Source organism: Seriola aureovittata, chromosome 15 (genome assembly GCF_021018895.1).
Source record: "Seriola aureovittata isolate HTS-2021-v1 ecotype China chromosome 15, ASM2101889v1, whole genome shotgun sequence".
Classification (NCBI taxonomy): Eukaryota; Metazoa; Chordata; class Actinopteri; order Carangiformes; family Carangidae; genus Seriola; species Seriola aureovittata.
In genome coordinates this window covers 18,583,792-18,608,202 of record NC_079378.1, presented here as the reverse complement: position 1 = coordinate 18,608,202, position 24,411 = coordinate 18,583,792, and the positions used below count along the sequence as shown (strand labels likewise).

Genomic DNA, 24,411 nt, shown 5'->3' with positions numbered 1-24,411 from the left:
AAACAATGCTGCAGTTAGACTGAATAATGTCTACCCTGAGTCACTCTCTCCAATGCGTGGTGCTTAATTTGGCCAGTGAAGGAGCGGTTACACTTCCTCAGGTCATTGAAAAAACTATAATTCTTGCCTCCCTGTTGCCTTCATAATTACACTAGCTGTATTAAAGCAATTTTTCATTCAAAAGTCCCAAGGCTGAGAGGAAACAAAAAGGCTGAAAACAGAATTCGTGGCCCTGGGCCTGTTCACAACTCCCTTACACACTCATCTCTCTCTGTGCATTTTAAATTTAGTTTCAATATTGATTTATCTCTCAGTTAGTCAGTGAATTATTTATTGACAAAATATCAAGAATAATTAATATTCCATATCAAAAGTTACCAAAGGGTTTGAATTGCTAATAAAAGTTACAAAGAAAAATATTTGAGTGAAAACTCCAGGTATTATATAGAAAGGCTGAGCCTGATTTAAGAAACACAAAGCTTCTTCTTAAAAACCACTTACGCACTTTTTACGAAGACATTCACCAATGTTTTTTTATTTGGGATTTGTTCTTAGGTAAGAACAGAATCTACACACACTCAAAATTACTCTTACATTTGAGTGCTGACATGTTTGACTAAAATAAGTAGTTATTGTGTTTTCTGTGGTTCTAGTTATACAACATTATATTATGCCAAAACCACGACAGCCGGCAAGAGAGAAATGCTATGGAATGGCATTTTAGTCAAAACTATATTAAAAAAAATTAAATAAATAAATAAAAAACATAAATAAATAAATACTGCTATGAAATAAATTCTCAAATAAATATAGGTTATAAATGTAGAAATATATAAATATATGTAAATATAAATATATAATTGAGTCAATAGATAAATAAATAGCTTTATAAATAAATAAATAATAATAAATAAATAGCTTTTTATTTTAAGATTATATTTTTATTAATTTCAGGGGACTTTTATTTCATAATTCCACATTTATTTATTTCCGGTGACTTTTAGTCTAAGTAACTAGTGACTAAATTTTCACTGCAAGTAGATCATTAACCCTTGAATATAGAAACGACTCATTGAAATTGATTGAGAAATATAAATGTTATAGAACTTTTTATCCACAAAAACTGCAGCTCCTCTGTTTACTTATGCTTGTTTACAGGGCAGTCTTTCCCAGACCAATATGGCAGCAACGTTGACGTAAGATCCAGTGGCCACTGTGGCATCTACATATATATATATATATATATGGTTTTAGGCGCACAGAGATGTTTTTGTCTGCATTTTTGATTTTATTTAAAAGTTGATAGTTAATAATTGCTTCATTTAATAGTTAACAGTGTAGAAGCAAGCAGGAAACACAAAGCGCTCCCTTTAATTGGCTCTTCTGATGCGGAGGAGCAGCGGCATGACGTCACTGGAAGTGGGTGTAACCTTAAGTGGGCATATCTGTAAGTGGGCACAACCGTAAGTATTGCAACCTGCAGACTGATACCCTTGTGTGTACCAGATCTGAGTTGTCATAGTTACCATAATAAACATGTGACTGTACCGAGAGCGATAAGCCATAAATTAACCCAGATAAACCTGAAAGGTAGTTGTTTTTCATGTTATTTGACATAATATATGTGTTATTCCACTCTTAAATGAACATTTACCAACAATAATAAACTGTAATTTAATTAATTTTGACTGTAAAATCTGCTCTGTGTTTTTACAGATTATTTCATGTAATTTTGTGTTATGGTTATTTACTGTAATTTGACGGTATCCGTTTTTTTTTTTTTTTTTTTTTTTACAGGTTTATTATTTTTTCCACAGTGTATGTGGTGTGACTGCCAGTGTTATTTCACTGATCACACACCTAAAAACAAATATTCTAATATATCAGCATATCATTATTACAGCTACTTAAACCTAAGTAACTGGTTTGAACAGGAAAAGTCAATCATTTGTTCAGCGCATCTTCAATCCCCTGTTGGTTCTTGGTCACAGTGAACCTGCAGCACATTGTCTTTACTTACTGATAAAGTGATTACGCACATCTTTATCAACACAGTCTGTGCTTTTAGATATCTTTTAGTACAATCAGTGATGACTTTTCTTTAGCTGCCAAAAGCAGACAGTTAATTGCCGATATTGTGATTCCTTCACAAAACTAAAGCACCAGATAATAATTTTTAATCAATTAAAAAGGGTCATCAGAGAAGAGAAACACAGCACACATGCTGTAACTTAATGATAACTTTAAATATACTAACAATTTAAAGTTTTTCTCTGTAATTTTAGGGTAAATCTTATTAGTTTTCCATTTATTTGCACTTTTACATTCAAACGTTGTAATTCTGGATGCAAATGAAGCAAACTTTTTTTCATTACATCAAACATTCAAACTTCAAACAAAAAAAAGTTGGAAGCACTGGAATGTACTAATCTCAGCATGTACTGGAAGGAAAGCAGGAAAATGGTTTATCACACAACAACAACACACACACACACACACACACACACACACACATTCAAACCTATGGACAGTTTAGAGTCCTCAGTTAATTAAAAGTGCATGTCTTTGTACTACTAATCAGAGTCCCTGGAAGAAACACAAGGAGAACATGCAAGCAACACTGCAAGAAAGAACCAGGGTTGAAGCTGAACCCAGGCACTTCTTGCTGTTGTTTTCCTGCCTAGACTTTACTATGTGTATTTGTGCATGTGCCATATACAATAAAAGAAAACAGTACAAATTTGACAATGACCAATTCATTTGCTCTGGCCATCTGATTCCATCAGCTCAGGGAACCTTGTTCAATAAACTAGATCTTCGGTCAGTTCCCAAACACTAAAATATGGTGTTCTGTATACTGTACCATGTGTGTGTCTGCGTGTGTGTGTCTGTGTGCCTGTGTAAACCCATAGGTATCAATAAAACTATCATACATTATTCAATTTTTATTCATACCCTACAAAAACAATATTTGACCTAATTGGTCAAAATGAAATAGTCTATATAAAACTAAATACACACATTTCCTTCTTTTAAAACAAATCATATTTTCCTATTGTTGCTATGTCACAACGATGAAACAAATGCTATTGGCTGTCTTATCGTGAGCATTTTAGCATGATTGGTTGATCTGACTGTCATCAAGGCAACTGGCCAATGACAACTGTGTGATAAGTGAATTTATATCTTGCAAAAATATCAAGAAAGCATTTACTCTATTATTTTTGTGACGTTGTTTGTGTTCATGTTGCTTATTTCGGATAAAATAATGCTATAGAAAGATAAACAAATGTCATTAAATATGTATGTTTATACTGCTTCATTAACGTGTGTTAAAGTGAAAATCAAACCACGATTAGCCATCATAGCATTTTTTTCAATGTAGAAGTAGCTAATTTTACTGTGTGTTGCTAGTATGTGTTCATGTTGTCAGATGGTTTAAAGCTTCAACGAACTCGGCATGAGAGGTAAATGAGTGAAGTTAATGAGTAAAGTGACTGAGAAAACTGTCTTGTACACACTTGTAAACTTAGACAGAGAACCAGGAAACACACTGAGGAGCAGAAGTCTCCCGCGCAGCTGTCGCTTGGTCTGCACTCTTGTCTCCAGCCTACAACTCATGGTTCCCATCGTCAGGCATCACCTAGTTCCTCATTGTTCACCCATGTTACAGATGACAACTAAGGGATTTGTGAATAAACATGCTATTTTGTTTGTAGCTCCAGTTAGCGAGCGGAGCTGTGTGTCGACGGCACGATGGCATGACAGCAGACATCGCTGAAGTTGTAATAAACATCACAATCCAATATTCTGAAGCTACAAAAACACAACACTCTTATGTACAAGTTAATTTGTTGGTCTGAGATACACACACCCAGCAAGGGAGAGAGAGTGAAACCAGAGCTAACGGCAAAAGTAACTAATCAGTAGTAACTTAGCTAAAGTAACAGTCAGTTGAAAAGCATGTAAACAAATGTTGAATCAGTAAAAATTCGCTATAAGCAGCAGAGAGATGTGGGTGCTAGAGCAGGACTGGTAAGTTTAAATGTACAGCAGGTAGTTAGTCAGTGTAAGGAAGAAAACAACAACATTAACTGTGTTCAGATAGAGCAGCAATAAACTCTACCGGTGACAGAAACTCCAGAGAGAGGCGATGACACACTACACTGATGTCAGCATGTAAACGGTCACTCACTGCTGTTAATGAAAGGTAATATACTCTGAGTAAACATGTTATTGCGCTACATTTTAAAAGGGGAAGAGGAGGGTTAAAACGTCTTATATGGTGATTATAATAATAATATATGATAAAAGTATTAAACAACGTCTTTAGGCTGCCAGGGAGCCAGTATCAGTTCCCAGCACCAAAAGCACTCAATTAATTCCAATCAGGCTCTTTGCAGCCTGTGCATACAGTTGATAATTATTAATGTAAACTCAATTGATCATTTATTAGGAACATCTAGCTAAAACTGATATAGTGTAATACAACAGCCCTGCAATAAATCGTCCTTCATGAAGATTATACTGTTTATACAGAGGTGTTTCTGTTATTTAGCCTATCTTTGTTGATAAAATAACATGGACAAAATAATAGAAAATAATAGAAACTTGGAAGCCATGGCGAGTGTCTTGATGTAGCAGTAGCTTTGCGTTGGTATCAGTTCCAAATATTTCTGTTTCTTTGAGTACTAATAATCGGAATCAGCCCTGAAAAAAAACATATTGGTTGGTCCCTATTGCTGTTAATCAATGTAGGCTAATTCTGCCCTTGATTAATTAATGTGTTATTCAGTTAATACCAAGCAATACACCATGAATGAATGAATCCAAGTTCATGTTAAGTGCTCTTCTATACAGTACATAATATATACAGTTCATTATACTATTTGCCTTTTTAAAAAAAAATCCTAATAAGTACCATACTGCTTTGATCATAAGTACTATCTTTATCTCTAATGTGGTGTTCCTTAACTAATTAAGTACAATAAAGTAATTTGATAAACATGAACAACTCTGTCTCTTTCTAGTCTGCTGAGATCAAGAACTGCCGGGCGATATGCTGTGATGCATTGTGGGGTTTTTAGTATCGACAACTTCAGGCCTTCCTTCAGCCTTGCAGGTAGCACTCTTCCAAACACACATATTTACACCTGATATAAACAGATTGATTTTACTCTCTGGTGTTAAATATCTTTGGTTTGATCTGAAGTTAATGTAAACATTGATGTGTGTAGGGTATATGGCAGTCACTGTATTATAACTCTCCCCAAGAAGTGTGCAGTTACTGATCTCAACAGCATGGAAGTTATTAATAAGAAGCATGTCAAATATTCAAAGTTATTCAAAGAGTTATTCAAAGAGATATAACTGAATATTCTTTGGTGTGTCCAACTGCATTTAACAGGCCAAGGACCCACAGCAGTACATCACCTGTAAGTTCATGATAATGCTGAAGAACCAGGAGTGACAATATATCACCAGATGGTGGGGTACACAATTAAGTGTTGCTGGTTTAAAAGCACCGTCCTACAGCATTTAAGAAATGGAAGGTCTTTAGTTTGATTTTAAAAGAACACATTGATGGGGCAAGTATCAGATCAGCAGGTAAACTTGTTATTAACTAGTTTAAGTAACATTTGTTTAAGCTTTATTAAAGTAATGCTAAAAAAAAAAAAAAAAAAATTAAACTTTTTAGGACTTTACAGTGAATCTTAGTGTCTCTTGTTACTTTAATTTTACGGTTTTTGTTTGTCAGCCACTGCTGCCAGTCATTTGACCGTTTTTTATGCTTCTTCTTTTTTACAGTGTATATGCTTCATTATTCATTGTATGTGTAGCTTAAATCAGAATCTTCCACTTATGATACATGATTATTAACAGAGACAAATTAACACCAGATCACAGAAACACCACAACAAGTACATGGAATTTGATGGCAAGCAAATGGGCCACAAACACACATTATTTTAACAAAGTGTGGGTATGACAAAAAAAAAAAAGGCAATAACCCGACAGAAAAAGAAAGCCATCTTCTTCAGGCAACAGATTCAAGACAACACCAAAACAAAGTCCATGCAACACTGAGGGGACATCAAACCTCTGGGCCAGGGACCCAGAAATAAAGGAAGGGTTCTAAGTAACAGCAGAAAATAGAAACTGAGATTTTAACTCCTCAGAGGTAAAATAAAAATAAAATAAAATAAAACTTGCCATGTAGTTTGCTGTGGTCACACTCGGGTATGCAAGATCAAAACGGGTAACCAGTGCAGGCTGCAGGTAAGAAATGAAAGACAAGATCACTAGCCAGTATAGAGAGAGACAGAGAGACCCAAGCAATGTATCAGGATGAAAAAGCATTAATAATGGTTACCCAGTCACATGTTGAGTGGAGGGGGAAAGGAAAATGTTCAAACAGGTTAAGATTGATGAGGATGGGGGTAGTGGATCACACTGGCTTCCTGAATTATTTCAGTTAGTGAGGAAGAACCTCATTAGTTTTGTAGGAGCTTGTCACCTCACAGACTGACTGCACATGTGCAAAATAACATGATCATTTTTGCACTACTGAGACTGAAACTAGACTTCTAAAGCAAAATAAAGGTTAACAAAACAGCATAGCATTTGTGACAACAAACAGATGTCAACAGTGGCTATCAACTTCGCTACTACTACAAAATATCACTCCTCTGCAGCATACCTGTCCCCACCTGCTAATTTAGCTTTTCCTCACTGCTGTGTACTACATTACATAAACAATGATCACACTAACCACACATGAAGATCAACCAGTTTCTTACCTACATTTTACAATGTATGACAATGGGTCAGATGTCATTGATAAATCTGCTGGATGACATCACAGCACCAGATATAACTTTAAGCTACACACAAAGATAAAGCACTTGGAGCTTATGGCAATAGACGACTGTGATAGTTTCTAACATGTAAACAGGAAATGGTGAGGATTAAAGGATGTGGTCTTATATTCAAAGACTAAAGCATTAACATCATCATCTAGTAACCACACTACAAAGAAAGCACCACGCTCAATCACATTTGATCACATTAAATTTCTGCTACTATAGTCAAAGGTCTCCATTGATTCAAGTCAAGGAAAAGCAGTCAAACAAATGCATTCTAATATCATTTAATACACAATGATTTATTTTGATTAGAATCTAATTTAAAGGTCAAAAACTGTTCTTCAACAGCAGATGCTTTGAACACTCACATTAGAAAGATTTATTTTTCTGTATCTGCCACATCAGATCAGATCTATGACAAGGTTGTTTATGACATTACTAAATATATTATATTTTTTTTTTTAAACCCATCACTACATTTCACAGTAAATAATGTCAAACTACACAGGATGAGAATATTAAATTTACAATACCTATAAAATTTAAACTAAAATCATTCTGCAGGTGCACCTCATTGTTCTGCCTGTGAGGTAAAACACAGAAAACATGCAGCCAATTCATTCTCCATTCACTGAAATAACAAATGGTTTGCCAAGGATTTCAAACATTGCCTGAAATTAACTGCAGACACAGAGAACCTCTCTTCACCTCCAACATCGCCCTCTGCTGGTTCAGACCTTAGCAGAAACACAATCAACCAACAAACTGCATCTGCCAATGGAACTTCCTTTGATCTTTAACACAATCGCCACATTGACCTGGGTTATTTCACACTGTGAAAGTGAACTCCAGAGACATCAGAGAGTGGAGTCCAGGTCAGGGCACATACTAGCACTTCATGAATGAATGTGTGCAAAGAATGGTAAAGGTAGAGACAAGGAAGGACATGAAGGCAGCAATTTTGTCATTTCCTTCTCTAATGATGTATACAAGAAAAACAAACTGACAGCAAGATTTCTACCAACAATCAGAGTAATACAACAAAAAAAGGAAAAGGAAAAGCAAAAGAAAGAGGAAAGAATAATTCAGATCTAGCCTTCAGATATTGTATCAAAACTTATTCTCTGAAAACTCTCCTGAATTCAACCACAGTCCACTGTCTACTCACCCATCAATGCTAAACACACAAAGGGAATGATATGTGTTCTATAATTTCTCTAAGTGTTGTGTATTTCCTCCTTGTTCTCTTTATTACCCAATCATCAGTTGTGTTACAAACACTAAAAGTTGCTGTTAAGCACTCTCCCTATATATGCTTCACAAAACACAAAAAGCAATATGAACTTGTATTAAACGTATTATAAAAACACTGAGCATTTTGGGTCACATCTAAGACAAAAAAAAGACAAACGGAGGGGTGAGTGGCTATGTTAGCAAACGTTCATAGCGCTGAACTGGGATGGAGGTTGGAGGGTCATGGTTTCTATAATGGGAAAGAGGTTATAGTGCTGACCTTGAGAGGAGAGATGTGGGAATGGGACACGTAGCCATGCACATTTTCAATCTCAGACAGGTTCTTCTCGGACACGTGCACGAGCTCGGGGGAGCACACTTCGTTGGGAAGCTGTGGGAATCCCTGGTCAAGAGGCGGCGAGTCTTCTTCGTGGTAGTGGTACTGCTGCGAGTGGAGAGGCAGAGAGAGAGAAAAAACGGTGAACATGAGAGAGAAAGAAACGCACAAGTGATGAGATCTAAATCCTATAAGTATGTTATTGTTCTCACAACAGGACTAAACTGTTTACATCATGGTGGTATTGTTTTTTTCTTTCTTTTAAAGACAGATTGTTGCAACAAAATGACTTGTTAAATGACCTTAACAAAAGTTGTGATTTTGAATTTTGAGTGTGAATTTCAAGCTAAATATTTTACAAGCTTGGTCTTTATGGACTCTATGAAAAACTAAGTTTCATTTCAAATGAACATTTCAGACTTTGAAGGAAGCATTTTTTGACCCCAGCATCAGACGTAATGCAATCCAATACAACAACACCTGAGATTAGGGTCTCGAAAATGAGCGTGGAGTTACATTAACATTCTGACACAATGGCGACAGAATTTTCCTGATACACTATAACCTTTACAAAGGTTTATTACAAGGCTGTAGATACAGATTATATTGTAACTGATGATGTTGATGAATGATGTTGTGCCTTCCTCTGTTCAATGAAATTTATTTCAAGTTAGTAGAGATATTTTTTGTATAATGTACATAAACAGTACATATGAAATGTATGTTAAAGAAACTTTACTACCTATTCCAATCCAGTAAAAGAACCTGACAATTTCATTTGTGATTTTTTGAATATGTATAATGACCCCTTTTACTACCAAACAGATTCATATTACACACAATGGATCCTGGGTTTCCATGCAAACGTAGTGTTGACATGAATAATGAACAATATAAGTATAGTGATAATAGAGTCAACAATGGCTCTAAAGTGTGAGGTGACCAAGTGAATTATATGCTTCCCATTACAGTGCATCAACATGATGAAATCTCCACTTATCTTTGAACAGATCAAACATTTCACATATAAAACACTGACACAAATGCAAATGTTGATATATGGTTAATCCGGATGATACTGTATCCAGTTTGGATGGGGTGAAATAAAACTACCCTCCTCCTCCACTCTCTCACCAAGGGAGCGTTCATCAAGGCAGGGTTCATGCATGGTGGGGGCTGGCCGTTGTGGGGTGACCCCTGTACTGCTGGTGGCCTGTTCTGGAGAGAGCAACAGGACCATATGTGACCACCAAGAGCAAACACAACAGGTGTGACTGAAAAAATTAAGTCCATTAACGATCAGTCATGTCCACAATCCCAAGTATACAACCAGCACAGCCACACAGAAGCAAACACATCACCAAGGAGGCTGAGATGTATTGTTACATACAGGTATCTGTACACCTGTACACACATCAGTACATGCAGGACGGACATGGTTAGAGTGCTTACAAACTGAAACAGATACACACACACACACACACACACACACACACACACACACAAACCCACAGGTAGTAACATATGAACAGAAACAATGAAGCAATCATAATATCATCCAATGACATGGTCACATACACAAATAAGATTAAATTATCGGCTGGTAGATCTGTGACACAGAATGAACTAAAGCATGACACAGTTCTTAAAAAAATAGAGAAATACATATCATATCTTAATGTAAAATTTTAACTAAATAGAAGGATTATTACAGTTACACGGACATGGCTGTGTCACTTTAAGTCAGACTCACAACCTTAAATTGCTACTAATGGCAATGTGACTTTGGAGAGGGACCTTGGCAAATATTCCCCAAATGATCGAGCAAAAGAAGAAGAGTCACTCTTTACACAATGAGGATGACTGGGAGAACTGGGAGAACAATGGGTTACACAAATAGAAGTGATCGTCAATTAGAGAGTATGGCTCGCAGCATCTCTGAAAATTTGTCATTTTATGTTCATGAGAGTATTTTGTCATTTGTCACAAACAGGAACCGCAGCCTGTGACCGTGCACAGGAGAAGAGGGTATAACCTGTACTACGAGGCAGGTTATCAAGTGGCTCAGTTATCCCTGGGGTTCCGGTTACATGCACGTTCATGTGAAAGAGGCGGAGTTAATTATAAGCAACATCGTCTGAACCATGAATGAAGTACTTAATATGATATGAGAAGACACGCTGATACCTGCCTGTAAATTCAGTTATAGCAATGTCGAAAAGTGATATTTAACAAGGTGAAATATAACTATTGATCACTTTTATTACCAGTACGTTTGAGTATTTTCTTCATTTTGGCTGATGACGAACAAACTGTTATGAGTATGTGATGCAGATTAAACAGTTAAAGTTAATGTCAGGCTGTTTCTGCAGCAGAGAGGAGAGATAGAAAAGAGGAGAGAAGCGTAGCGTTGACAGATGAACAGAAGGCTGGAGCTAAGAACAAACGCAGTTTACTTCAGCAGATAATGGCATTACAAAACTTCACTTTCAGTAGCAGCACCGCATAGTACATTAAGAAGTCACCATCTTGATTGTCTCACTCTATATATACAGCATTTCAACTAGTACCTGTTTAATGACAGTGCCACCTAGTGGTATAAAGTAGAAATCATAAATGACTTAAAACTTCTCCTCTCTGTAAAAGATTACACTCTCACATAAAGTAATTGCGAGCAGTTAAGGCAGTCATAAGTAAAATCCTGTAGACTGTAGACTAAGTAACTAAACACAAATATACCTAAATATTCTTGAGGTAGCATTAGTACAGGAAAATGGAAATAAGGTTGCTTCACAGTTTTACAGTTTGGTGCGTATTTTTCTGCCATAAAGGATTTCATATGGTGAAGTGGAAGTTACAGCGTGTGGCGTTGCACAGTACACCTGAAGCCAGTAGGCTACATTACAGTTTCTGTCCATGGCTGTGACTGTTGGATTGCAGTTTGAATGCAACTTCTGAGGGCACCATTAGCAGCTGGATAGTAAACTGATGTTCTGCTATGAGAGATACCTTGGTTGTACAGGAACGAGGCAAAAGCTGCAGAAGTGAACTGTGGACCATTGTCCGTGACGATGTCCTCTGGGACGTCAGGAAGTGAATAACATCCACAGTGGTGGAAGTATGTGAAAAGGCAAGCTCAGGCAGGGTGGGACAGCTGTGTCAAAGGGTCCAACAATATCAAGTCCAAGTTTCTTCCATGGCCCATAAGGCAATGTGACAGATTACAGAGGAGCAGGGTGAGTACAGGAGGGTGCTTGCAGGTGACTATCATGTGAAAGCGTGATCAGTGTGTGCCGTAGGAGAGTGGTACAATGAGCCTTGAGCCTCTGAGGATGTAGTTCCTTGACTGAGAGCTCATCTCTGATCTTGTAATATGGAGCCAGTCCATCACTCACTGATTTAATGGAGGAAGGCCAACCACTTTCTATTTGTGAGTGTAGGAGGAGAGGAGCAGTTGAAGTCAAAGTCAGCCACAGGAAGGGAGCTGAGAGTAGCAGAAATCTGTGCCACCACTTCAGGTTCTGCATGTAGGGTGGAGTCAGACGACACAGGCAAGGGAAGGTGTGAGAGGCAATCAGACGTATAGTTCTGGGAACCTGGTCAGTAGATATCGTAATCGAAGCAGAGCAAGCGTGCAGACCAGCGAGCAACACGCATTCCAATTTACAGGTGGGAGCTGTGGTGTGTCACTAAAGTACTGTTCATACATGCAGAGTGGCAAAATTGACACTGCAGAGCCTGTATCAACAACCAGTTCATGCTTGTTGACAAGAGAAGCATGTGTATGGATATTAATTCTGCACTTAAGTGTCTCTGGTGCATGGCAAGGGTCTTTTAAATATAGCACAGTCAGTTAGGTAGCTGTATCTCACCTACATCACTGGTCTTGGATGAGTGACAAACACGGGCAAAATGTCCAACTTAATGGCACAACCTACAGTTTGCCTTGGCTGCAGGGCACTGAGGGGAATTGCCAGATGTTTGTCAGAACCACACCTGAAACAACTATGAGACTGGGATGTAGCAGTGACATTGGGAGGCTTATTTGGGCGAGTGTGCTGTTTGTATTTCATTTTAGGTGCATGTGGGCGGGATTGTACAGCTTGAACTGGAACACTGCCATCTGTCGCAAATGCTTTGGCTTGTTGAACAGCAGACTCCACTTGTGTTGCAATTGTTATGGCTTTGTCCAGTGTCAGATATGGTTCGAGCAAAATCCTTTCCCTGATTCAGGAGTTGGTCACATGTTCAATTAGTAGGTCACAGATCATTTCATCAGTTTTATCATCAAATCCGCATTTTGAAGTGTTAAGCCAAGAGTTAAAGACATTTAGTAGCTTGGCTCATTTGTAGCAGTGTTTTATACAGCTAAAAAATGTTGATTTTTGTATTATGCATGAGAGCTAAATTCTGCTCTTTAGGCTGCTAGTCTGCTGCTCCGCTATCCATTAGCCTCCCTGCTAATGTTCGCTGATGCATGGATTTTGAGGCTCGAACCAATTACCAGAGAGTGCACCGTATAACCGGCAAAGCACAGCCGCACCTCTGGCCCCGAGGGAGACCAACCGTTTCTCTCTTCACTGCCACTAGGACAGAGGAGGACTTTTCTTCCCTGATACTGGGGCTGAGTGTTGACCATCGTCACACAAGTGAGGAGACAGTGAACGTATGTGAGTAATTCACTGTTGCATTGTTCCTGTGAGTAAAGACACTTTCAGTACCTCACCCAAGCTGTGATCTGAGGCCTGTACTACAAAGCAGGATTTGAGGTTATCGAGGTAACTTCAGGTTTAACTCTGGGTTTTCAGTCCTATAATGGTGGTTCACTTGTTACCGGGGTAAATAACCATGGGAACTTACGCTGAGCTCTGTGTCCACTCTGGTTTTAAAACAAAGCTTCTTAAAAAAAAAAAAAAAAAAAAGTTTATCTCGCTAAATAAGTTGCCTATTTAATAACTATTATAGCTTAATTGTAATTGAACGAATATTGTCCGACAGTATTCCTGAAAATGTCGATGCTTTTGGTCTCTTCTTCATCACTGTAGCTCAGAATAACATGAGTAGACTCTGTGACCACAACTGGGAATAAAAACTAAACCTCTTATGTGTTTGATTAGAACAATTAGTCACACACTGTTAATTATTTCCATGATTACAAATGAACATTTCAGTCAGACTGACTCATCAGACATAAACTACTTCTCTCCTTTTTTCTTTGGCCCCTTTCTGCAGCAGAAACAGTCTGACATTAACTTTAACTGTTTTATCTGCATCTCATGTTCAAAACAGTTTGAGGTTGTTGTTCATCATCAGACAAAAGAGTGGAAAATACTCAAATGTAATGATAATTCATGCACTTATTTACAATATATCTTAAATATGACTTTAATAGAAATTACATTTAGACATGGAAATAATGTTTATTCCAGTCATTTGATCATATTTTATACATTTCACCTTGTTGAATGTCACTTTTGGGCAATACTATAACCGAACTTACCTGCAAGCATCAGCGTTTCTCCTGATATCATATTAAGTACTTCATTCATGGTTCTGACGATGTTGCTTGTAATTAACAACTCCGCCTCTTTCACATGAACACGCTTGTAACCGGATGGGTAAACCCAGGGTTAACTGTGCCCACTGATAACCTGCTTCGTAGTACAGGATATCAGGATGGTCAATGTTAGGTTCAGTCAAGCCAGATAACTAAAAGTTATCCTGGGTATGTTGAATTTGCTTCGTAGTAAAGGCCTCAGGCCTGCAAGGGGGTTATTTATTTTTGTTAATTTGCAGTTTTTGTTTTCTTTCTAGGCCCACAACAGTAAAAACACTATTTTGATGTTGTTGATTCATGCACTGATTTATTAAGAGTTTTTCCAGGTATTTGTGGTTAATTCATTTGTATTTCCTGAATTTCGTATTACCTGCCTGTTTAAAGATTAATTTTCATCAGTACGATTTAAAGGTGCCATTTGTGACCTTAAGTTTATTTATTGGGTACTCACCTGTTTTTTCCTTTTAAATGGCCTTTGTAGCTAAAGGGCTGCTGCGTCTATTTTGGGTGAGCTAAAGCAAAAAACACCTTAAATGAAAACTGGAACTTATTTATTTTTATTCCATTTAAGCATTTTGATAAATAAATAATATAATTTCATATAACTTTAATTAATTTTCCTCCTTGTCAGTTTAGTAAATAGCAACCATTGAGAGCATTCCATGGTAACTGATACTGAGAATGCGCTACACAAACAACTGTTGATTCATTTATTAATTTCTATGAAATGACTCCTCCATGCAAAAATGTAAGAATTCACACTGAAAAACTCTCAGCGTTGACACAGATTCAGTCTTTGTCAAGATGAATTAAAAAAAAAAAAAAAAAACCTGTGTGTGCAGCTGTGTGTCTGCAGTGTACATTGGCTCAATATGTTTGTGCCTGTGTGCTTTGTGCTCACAGGTAGGAGTTTCATTCAAGCTATTGAATCAGTTTTTCAATACACTATGTAATTACTTTCTTCCAACAGGATTAATCAGTAGATGGCAGGAGATGTGTTGCGGGGTTAGCCTGACAATGCGGGGCCTGGATGCGGCAGATGGGCCTATTCTTTTATCAATAGGTCCATTTCTATCGCCTCTAGCTGTTAAGCTACTGATTGCCAGGAGAGTTTGTAGAAACATGTGATGCTGAGTAGCAGACGGTGCTTCCCTCAGTTCTGGCTCTGTTGCACAGATCGGTGTTCAACAATAAATGATCATATCTGCAGAGAGTGAGGCTATTAAAGAACTTAAATCCAATCAGGATATCATAATAAAACAAGCTGATAGAGGAGGGGCCACTCTATTACTAAATACAACAGATTGTGTTACTGGAGCTGGGAGACAATAAAGCAATAAGACAGTCTAGGAATTGTAAATTCTAATTCTAATCCAGTTTATGAAAGACAGAGACAACATATCGAACAGGTCATTAGGCTACGTTTGAACTGGATAACTAATTGTGTTATCCTGTGAAATTAACACTGTCTATTAGTGTTACAGACGGGCAGGACTAATAATGTTTGCTGCCTAGCTCCAACATTAACGTGAGTCGTTTTATTATTAGCCATAGCCGCTAGCCACTAGCTTAATGATAACTTATTAGACAGTTAATGTGGTTATAGGCTAATTGCTAATAGTTAAACAGCTCGCGTTAACGTGTGCTGCCGGCCAGGTAAGAAAATTATTGTCAGCATTCCTGACGGAAAGTTTGTGCGATTGAAACTATATAGCACCAAAGCGTCCGATTATGAGTCCTAGTCCGAGGCTATGATAACAAAACTTTCAAGAATGCCATAAAAATACGGCAGTTACTACACCGTTCCCAGAAATCACCAGAATCTCCTTTATACCAAAATATGCCAAAATCTCTGGGGAGATTAAAAACATTGGAAAAAAAAAAAAAAAACACAGGGAGGTTTTGAGATGTTTGCTTCCTCAACTCAGTTTTGCTAAAAAAGAGAAAAAATATTTTGGTGATTTGCTGGTTCAGTCCATATACAGAACCCATTAAAAAAACAGTTGGTTCAGTGTAGTCATTGCACACATTATTCAAATACTTTCAACCCTAAAGTTTTTTACCATCCACACAAAGGTGAAGTATGAGATCAAATAAATCAATAGAATGCATACATGGTATCTACAAGCTTAAATTCCCATGTGGCCAAAGTAAATAACACCTACACTGACAATAGCTGAGCATAAAGGAGCTATTAGAAAATGTAGACTGTACCACTGCCAGACACTACATGGACAAAAACATGGGTCAACTTCCACTCTCAAAGTTGTAGGTTCGGAAAGAGTTCTACCCAATCCAAGAGGAGGTGACATCAAAAAGCTACTGAAAACAGGCATACTGGATCCATATGTAACATAAGTATTCTAAACATAGCTACAACAACACAAACACACACAGAGACACACACACACGCAGGCAGTATATCATGCACTAACTTATTCTCAGCCATCCTCTCAAGAGACAAGGAAATGAGGAGGCCAGAAGCTGTGTCTGTCTGCTGCAGGGCTGTATAGCCAGTTCCCACACACAAATGTTGTTTCCGCTGGGTTTTGCTACAGGCGGATTGAGGCAGGTGTCTGCTAATTCTACTGCTATTTGCCTTACCATAGCAAATTTAATGGATGAGAGGAGAGGATCCAAACATAGAAACTACAAGCACACCATATCTGAAATTATACTCTTCTTACTAGGGATGGGTACCGAAACCCGGTATTGTCTCTCTCTCTCTCTCTGTTAGGGACGGGGGCAGCTTTGTGTCATACGCCGGAGCACATTGCAGCACAGAAACGCAGACTTTCTCACTGACACCTCTGTGTGTCACTTATCTCCAAATGGAATCATAAAAATTAGGGTGTGGTGTACCGGCAATAACACGCTTATAGCTATGCAATACAGTGTGATGCTGCCTACTGATGTACCAATCTACTATATAAATAATAAAATAACAATAATAACAGATTATTATGAATACTTTATTAATTATTATTATTATTATTATAACTTTACATCTCTGTGGAACTTGCATTGTGCTCCTTTCCTCTCTCACTCTCTCTGGCTACGTCCAAACTGTGTTATAAATCGAAAACGGTCTCAGTTCAGATGAGTGTTATAGCTCTGAATCAAAAATGATCTCCGTCCATATGACACCTGAAAATGCTAATCAAATGACCGTTCAGGTACATGGGGCATGTGCGAGCTGGTGGAAACAGGAAGCAGAAACACCACAAACGAGGAACATGAAAGACAGTTGTAGCCTTAAAATGCAGAATTGAACACATCAACAGCTGCAAGCAAAGACAACAAGGTCAGTAACGCTTGTGATTCGTTGTCTGTGTTGCTTTCACCAGTAGTAGTCGAGCCTGATAAGACTACGGCTGGGGCGACACGTAGATGTGATCGGCGTAATCGATTACGTAAATACCTTGATTTACATAACGTGTGTCGACGTGTCACAAGGAGGAAGTAAGATGGCTGCACCTTGTCAGAGCATGGATTCCACTGAAGAGTAAGCTGAAGCGGAAGAACCTCGCCCACAGTCATCTAACGTGTAGGAGTAATGTTGGCAGTTGGTCTTAGACCATACTATGTACCGAGGGAGTTCTCACACGTTGTTGCCCTTGTTGTTTCATTCAACAACAAGCAGAGCCTGCAGTCGCGTGTGACGTCATTGGCGAGACTAACTTCTGTATGGACACTGTAATAACAGCAAGGAATGTACACTGCTTTCCAAACAACAAACCCTGGATCACCAGTAACATCAAGACCCCCCTCAACCAGAAAAAAGAGGCCTTCAGGGATGGAGACAGGGAGAAGCTCAGGTGTTTGCAACATGAGCTGAAGAGGAGATTAAAGCAGGCGAAGGACAACTACAAAAAGTAGAGAGGAAGCTGCAGCACAACAACACCAGAGAGGTGTTGAAGGGGATGAGGACCATCACTGGCTATAAAGAGAAGAACAGCCAGGCAACATCAGGTGATGTGGACAAGGTCAATGAGTTCAACCTGTTCTACAACAGGTTTGACACAGCCTCACCTGTTCTCTCGCCCACTGCTTCAGCTGCAGCTTCTCCTACTGCATCTCCTTCACAACCTGACACTGCAGCTGCAACTCCCTTCACACCGGGGTCAAGTTTCCTGTCCTTTACAATGGAAGAGGTGAGGGCGGAGCTCAAGAGGCTACATCCTATAAAGGCAACAGGCTCGGATGGTGTGTGTCCGAGGCTGTTAAAGGACTGTGCAGCCCAGCTGGCTGAGTCTCTCCAGAGGATGTTTAACTTAAGCCTTCAAACAGGGAGGGTCCTGGTCCTGTGGAAAATATCATGTCTTGTTCCAGTACTTAAAGTAGGGTGACCGCCTGAGATAAATGTCTACAGACCGGTGGCCCTCACATCACAAATCATGAAGACCCTCGAGCAGCTGCTTGTCCACCTACTGAAGCCACAAGTTGAACATGCACTGGACCCCCTACAGTTCGCCTACAAAGAACATATTGGAGTGGATGATGTCATCCTTTACGTGCTTCACTGGGCTCATTCTTACCTGGATGTGCCAGGTAGTTACATGAGGATTATGTTCTTTGATTTCTCAAGTGCATTTAACACCATCTAACCCCCCATTCTTAAAGACAAGCTGGAAGGGATGGGGGTGGATCCCTGCTTCACATTCTGGATTGTGGATTAACTGACAAGATGACCACAGTACGTCAGGCTGGGTAACTATCTCAGGGACAGTGATGAGCAGCACTGGGGCTCCACAGGGGACTGTTCTGGCACTGTTCCTGTTCACCCTGTATACGGCAGATTTGAAATACAACTCTGAGTCTGGCCAAATCCAGAAATACTCGGATGACACAGCTATTGTGGTGCGTATCAGGAACAGGCAGGAAGAGGAGAAAAGGGATCTGATGATGGTCTTCAGTGAATGAAGCGACAAGAACTGTCTCCTTCTAAACACCTCCAAGACCAAGGAGATGGTCATGGACTTTCGGAGGTCTAGGCCCACCCTTCAGCCAGTCAACATTCGAGGGAAGAATGTTGAGGTGGTGCACACTTATAAATACCTAGGTGTGCACCTGGACAGTAAACTCAGGTGATCCCTGAACACGGATGCCATCTACCACAAGGTGCAGAGACTGCTATTTTTCCTCAGGAAGCTCAGGTCCTTTGATGTCTACAGTAAAATGCTGCACATGTTTTATCAGTAAGTAGTGGCCAGTGCTCTCTGTACTCTTTTATGCTGCATTCTGCAGGACTGTTGTGGAGAGACACATGCAATGTAAGATGGAGGCCATCTTAGACAATACCAACCATCCTTTCCACAACATTCTGGCAGGACAGAGACGCAGCTACAGCTGCAGCAAACGTCTCATCTCACTGCGCTTCAGAACAGAGAGGTTCAGGAGATCCTTTGTTCCCACTGCCATCAGAGAGAGACTTTTCAACGGACTGTAAAACACAGATTACCAGTTAAGACTGGGCTATTTTTTGTATGGGAATAATGCCTTGCAGTGCATACTTTGTCACATTTGTTTGTTTTAACCCTCTTAAGCCCGTGGGAGCATATATGGTTCCCATATTCATGTTGTCTGTAGAGCGCTATTGCTCCGCGACAGACTAGAGACGTGCCGTTTTTTTCTCCCTAAACTAGATGATCAGCGCTTTCAATCAAGCCCCTGATCATCCGTGTATCATCTCTGACTTAGATTGAGACACTAACATTGGAAGTTACGAAATATTTGGAGTAATTTTATTTTTTTCTGGCACATTGCTGCTGTCTGTCTGTGTGTTGATTGATTGATTCTGATCTGCATTCTTTGCCAGTGAGGTGACATTGATTCACATGACTGAATCAGACATTAATATTGGCTCCAGGTCACAGCCAATTAGAGTGTCTGATTCAGAGGCCTGGCCTGCCTTGGCTTTATAACCAGACTGAATGGGAATAGTGCTATTTTACTCTGATATCAAAGTGAGGAGAAGTTGTTTAGAGTTTATTGAAGTGACAGAATAAAGACAGATAGATGTGACAGTCACATATTTAGTGCAGCGGCAGAGTTTGAGCAGATTTTTCAAGGACCAGAACAAAAAAAACGCTCATAAATACTGCTCCACTGAATGAGCATATCTCATGAACAGATGAAGATAGAAACTTCAAATCACCCCTAGAACTCTTTATTATGGCTTACACTGCTTTTATCTGTAAAATAAGGAAAAGTTCAAGGTTTGTTTTTTGTTTTATGGGCTATTAACCTCTATTATACTGAACAGAAGTCTTTATTGAGTGACATTTATTGTTAGCTGAGGTTATGCCTATTTTAAATATGTGTAGCACTTGAAACTGTTAAAAATGACAACTTTATTAAGAAAAACACAAAAGTATTAAAGAACAAAAATATTGAAATATAAATGACAAGTTTTTTAAATTTATTTTGGGTAAATTTGTTGTTATATCAATTGAGTAATAAAAAAGATTGATTAATCGAAAAAATATCAACAGATTAATTGATTAATTGAAGTTTTCAAACTAAAACAGGTCCAGCAGTGTTGCGAAAATCTCGAAAACTTGGAGCAGTATAGACGGCAGGTGAAAACCTAGCAAAAGTGATGCGTTTTAAAACTAGTAGTAGTAGTAGTGTGGATGTAGCTTCTCTCTGTCAACCCAACTGCCAGATACTTGCTCATGGTAGGAATTGTTGCATCTCTGCTAATAATATATATAATAAATAGTACAGTGTAGACCTTCTCTACATGAAAGGTTCCCTGAGATAACTCTTGATGTAAGTTTGGATGTCACCAGTCTCTCAATGTTCAACACAGTTAACAAAACAGCAGCACATGTCAAAAGCAAACTTCAGGCAGTTTTACTCTTTCAAAGCCGAGAATTACTGTATAAACAAGAGTGCATCACACAGCAAGACTGCATCAAACATCTCCCCCAAACTACTTCTGCAGTTTGTTGTATACAGCAGTAAAACTAAGTCATGGCACTGAGGCATGATGAGTGTCATGTGAATGAAGTGGAGCATGGCATTGATAACTGATGTACAATTTAACATGTAGTGAGTGATTAATGCTACAGGGAGAAAGAAAGAGAGAACCGGGGCGAGATGGAGGAGGAGGAGAAAATCTGATCACTGGATGAAGGCTCAGAAAAGACACTTGTGAAACTAACCAGAAGCAGAGAGGATACAGTAATGAGATTTATCAGAGCAATGCAAAAGGTTCAACTTCAGTGCTATTAAAAGGCACAATGTGACAAAGACTTAATGTTATTTTTGATACAGCCGAGAAGAATGATTTTTTTCTTGACTCTACAGGTTGAACATCACCCTGGAATACAGGACAGAATGAGGAGAGAGTGCACAAACTAATCTGATTATCCTTTGATTACTGAGACAACAAAAGATTATGTCAGCTTATAAATAAAAAAATTCAAAAATAGGGTTAGAGCTTCTTGTTGACAGCTGCCCATAGTTTCTATAACAACATACAGTATGTATGTTGTTATAGAAAAATATGATGTATTTGATTTTCTACTAAAATATGTTTTTAATGATTTTGGTCATGTATTTTGATGTTTACTTTCATGCAACGTAGATCTTTGTCAGAGATCCCGTTGAGATTTTTTTGGTATATTATGTGCCTACAATGCAATAACATAGAAGACATATATTATTAATCTGCATACTTATTAGTGTCTAACTACTGCTTAATACTTTTTCATACAGAAACCATTCAACTTTCAAAATGTTCAGCTTGTTTTGTAGATTATCGGATGTATACAACTTTTTTCTTCTATTCATAATTTTCAAAATATTAAACTTTTTCTGCAATTTTTTGCCATTTAAAGGAATGGAGAGACTGTTCAAATCATTGAAAGCTTCAGCCTTTTTGAGCTTCAACTACTTCAGCATACTTTCAGTTACAGACTTCATTCAAATTTTAAAATGTTTACAAGACTTTCAGCTATTGAACTTGTATTCAACTTTCGGATATCTTGTACAGTTTTATGTAGTTCTATGCAGTTTATAATGGGTTTGTATTGCAAGGAATGTTCAGGGCTAGAGTGGGAGAAGCTCTAAAATTCGTCTGAAAGAAAATCTGTGTAACTGGTCCTGGGAATACCCTCCATTCAGGAGAAAACCAAAACTGACAAATTTCAAAATTTTTGGCTTTAGAAACACCAAAACCACATGGAGGTGTTCAGGAGAGTCTTGTGGTGCTGACCATGTGATCATTTTGCTGATATTATGTACTGTTGTGTATTAAATGGCAGAAGTTTGGGAGGTTTGCTGACCCTTTCCTCCCATAGATTTGTATGAGCTGTGTCTTCAACAGCCAGACTCTCTCTTTCTCTCACTCTCACTCTCACTCTCACTCTCACTCTCACACACACACACACACACACACACACACACACACACACACACACACACACACACACACACACACACACACACACACACAAAGTCCAAACAAAGAGTCACTAAAAAGGGCAGGTCATGACACTGAGCGGGGACTATGCACTAAGATCTGACTGGAATTGAAACGTTGATTATCTAAGTAATTTTTTAGAATCAGTGTGCAGGCATTAAATTATGGCCTTTTGTGTGTTTGTTCAGTTGTGTTTAAAAAGCTGAGCAATTCAAATTAAAATTCTTACCCCAGATGAAGTGCTGTTCTTTTACTCCAGCGGCGTCATATGTTGACTCTTATTTAACTTATTTGGATCACACCAAGATGTTGTTCTGTGTCAAGCTGAGCTAAACATTTGAAGATACAGCTGGAGGAAATCTCACATTAGTCACTCTTCACAGCGCTTGCTCTTGTTCTTTTTAGAAAATGACTTCATTTGCATTTAAAAATTAACCATAATAAACCACGTTTCATTCTTCATCACTTCTTGGTGATCAACAGCAACAATTCATTCATTTACTTGGTTAAAAGCTGCAAGTTCTTATCCTGTACTGCATTGCCTCACAACATGAGGGTTTATAATATTCTCTAGCCGTGGGCCTGCCTGAGCTGTGCTGTGTGCAAAGTGTAAACACTTTCGTGCAGTGTTGTCATGCTTCACTCAGAGGATCCCTCCTATCTGACGTTTTCTACGGCCCTAACCACCAGAATCACGAGGAGATGGAAATGTGGGTTGGCATGGCCGAGGGCAGATTCAGAGCCTCTGTGCAGATTTAGTGTGGAATCTCCTTGCGGTTGTGTGCACTGACCTCTTTCTCTGGCTTATATACCTACAGTAAGACTCTCTTCCACCCTTCTATGCTCGTCTTAATCCCTACAGACAGTAGAAGTGAGAGCTCAACTATGAAAATGAAAGAGCACCTGCCCTCTGCTTTTCTTACTTTTACAGTCAAACAGGCACATTTCTGTTATAATGTTTTTAGCTTCACTGTCAGGGTCTGTGAGGGGACTGAGACATCCCCCTCACACAGGTGTTTTGTGCTAAAGAGATAACAAGATTATATTGTTGCAGTCTAACTGTTATAGCTGTGACCAATCGTACAATCATAATATCTCTAACTTAATAGCTCATATGCCTTTTGTAATTCATTTTGTTTGGATTATTGTGGATTCTGTTATTTTTCTTTCTCTGAGCTTCAGTTCTGGTTGGCAAGTGGCATTGTCATGGAAACATGCATGTGACATGTGACTACCCACCTTCCACTAAATTTATTGAACTGTACTAACTTTAAGTGAGGAGAAAGGTGATTTAATTTAGTTTAAGCTTGGGAAATTTGCCTGTGCTGGTAGTGCTCTTCATCTTACTCTCCTGTACACCTCAGTGCTGCCAGCTAGTATCCTCGTGGAGTTTTTTCCCACCACAAACACACTTGACATTAGAAATGTCAATGACAGTCCTATCACAAAGCAGAGTCATACTGTCCAGAGAGCACATGGTTCATCTCTGCCGAAGGTCCAGAAATGTGTAGTAGATTTTCAAGATGGAGGACAGCGCGAGGTCTTCTGGTGGGTCTGCATCAAGCTGCAATCTCCAACACAGCCACTTAAGGTGAGCTCCAACAGCGAGTATATCCCCATAGACTTCCATGTTAAAATACCCAACTTGACAGCAGAAATAAACACGTTTACAGCCTGGTGCAAGAAACTTTTGGTCTCAATAGCTAATTACACCCTTCATGACAGCTGTGCAGGAGGTGAATTTTTATATAACTCATCCGTTTAAATTTTATTAAGGCTAAAAGTTCTACATAATTGAGGCCGTGGCTGCTTTGAGTGACGAGTGGATGCTGTCACAGTCCACTAGCTGTCTGCTCGGCATCACCGCAGCTAATTTAAAACACTGAACGTTACCTCTTGGCCATGTTTGAGGTGTTGGTGCCTTTTGGAGGATTTTTTATGCAAATATCAGATAAATAATTTGACCTGTGCAGTTAATTGAATAACA

General features: G+C 38.7%; 1 protein-coding gene across 24 annotated transcripts in view; it reads right to left on the bottom strand.

The window, feature by feature from the left end:
- Positions 1 to 24,411, bottom strand: part of dlg2 (discs, large homolog 2 (Drosophila)) — a 213,284-nt gene that overhangs the window by 98,468 nt on the left and 90,405 nt on the right. For 15 of the 24 annotated variants that reach the window (XM_056398380.1, XM_056398385.1, XM_056398384.1 and 12 more), the window contains 3 exons: positions 9,571 to 9,654; positions 8,380 to 8,544; positions 6,214 to 6,273 (listed from right to left, as the gene is read on the bottom strand). In XM_056398380.1, coding sequence (XP_056254355.1) covers positions 6,214 to 6,273; positions 8,380 to 8,544; positions 9,571 to 9,654 — 309 coding nt within the window. The remainder of the gene's footprint in view (positions 1 to 6,213; positions 6,274 to 8,379; positions 8,545 to 9,570; positions 9,655 to 24,411) is intronic. The other 9 variants (XM_056398386.1, XM_056398389.1, XM_056398407.1 and 6 more) reach the window with 2 other exon arrangements.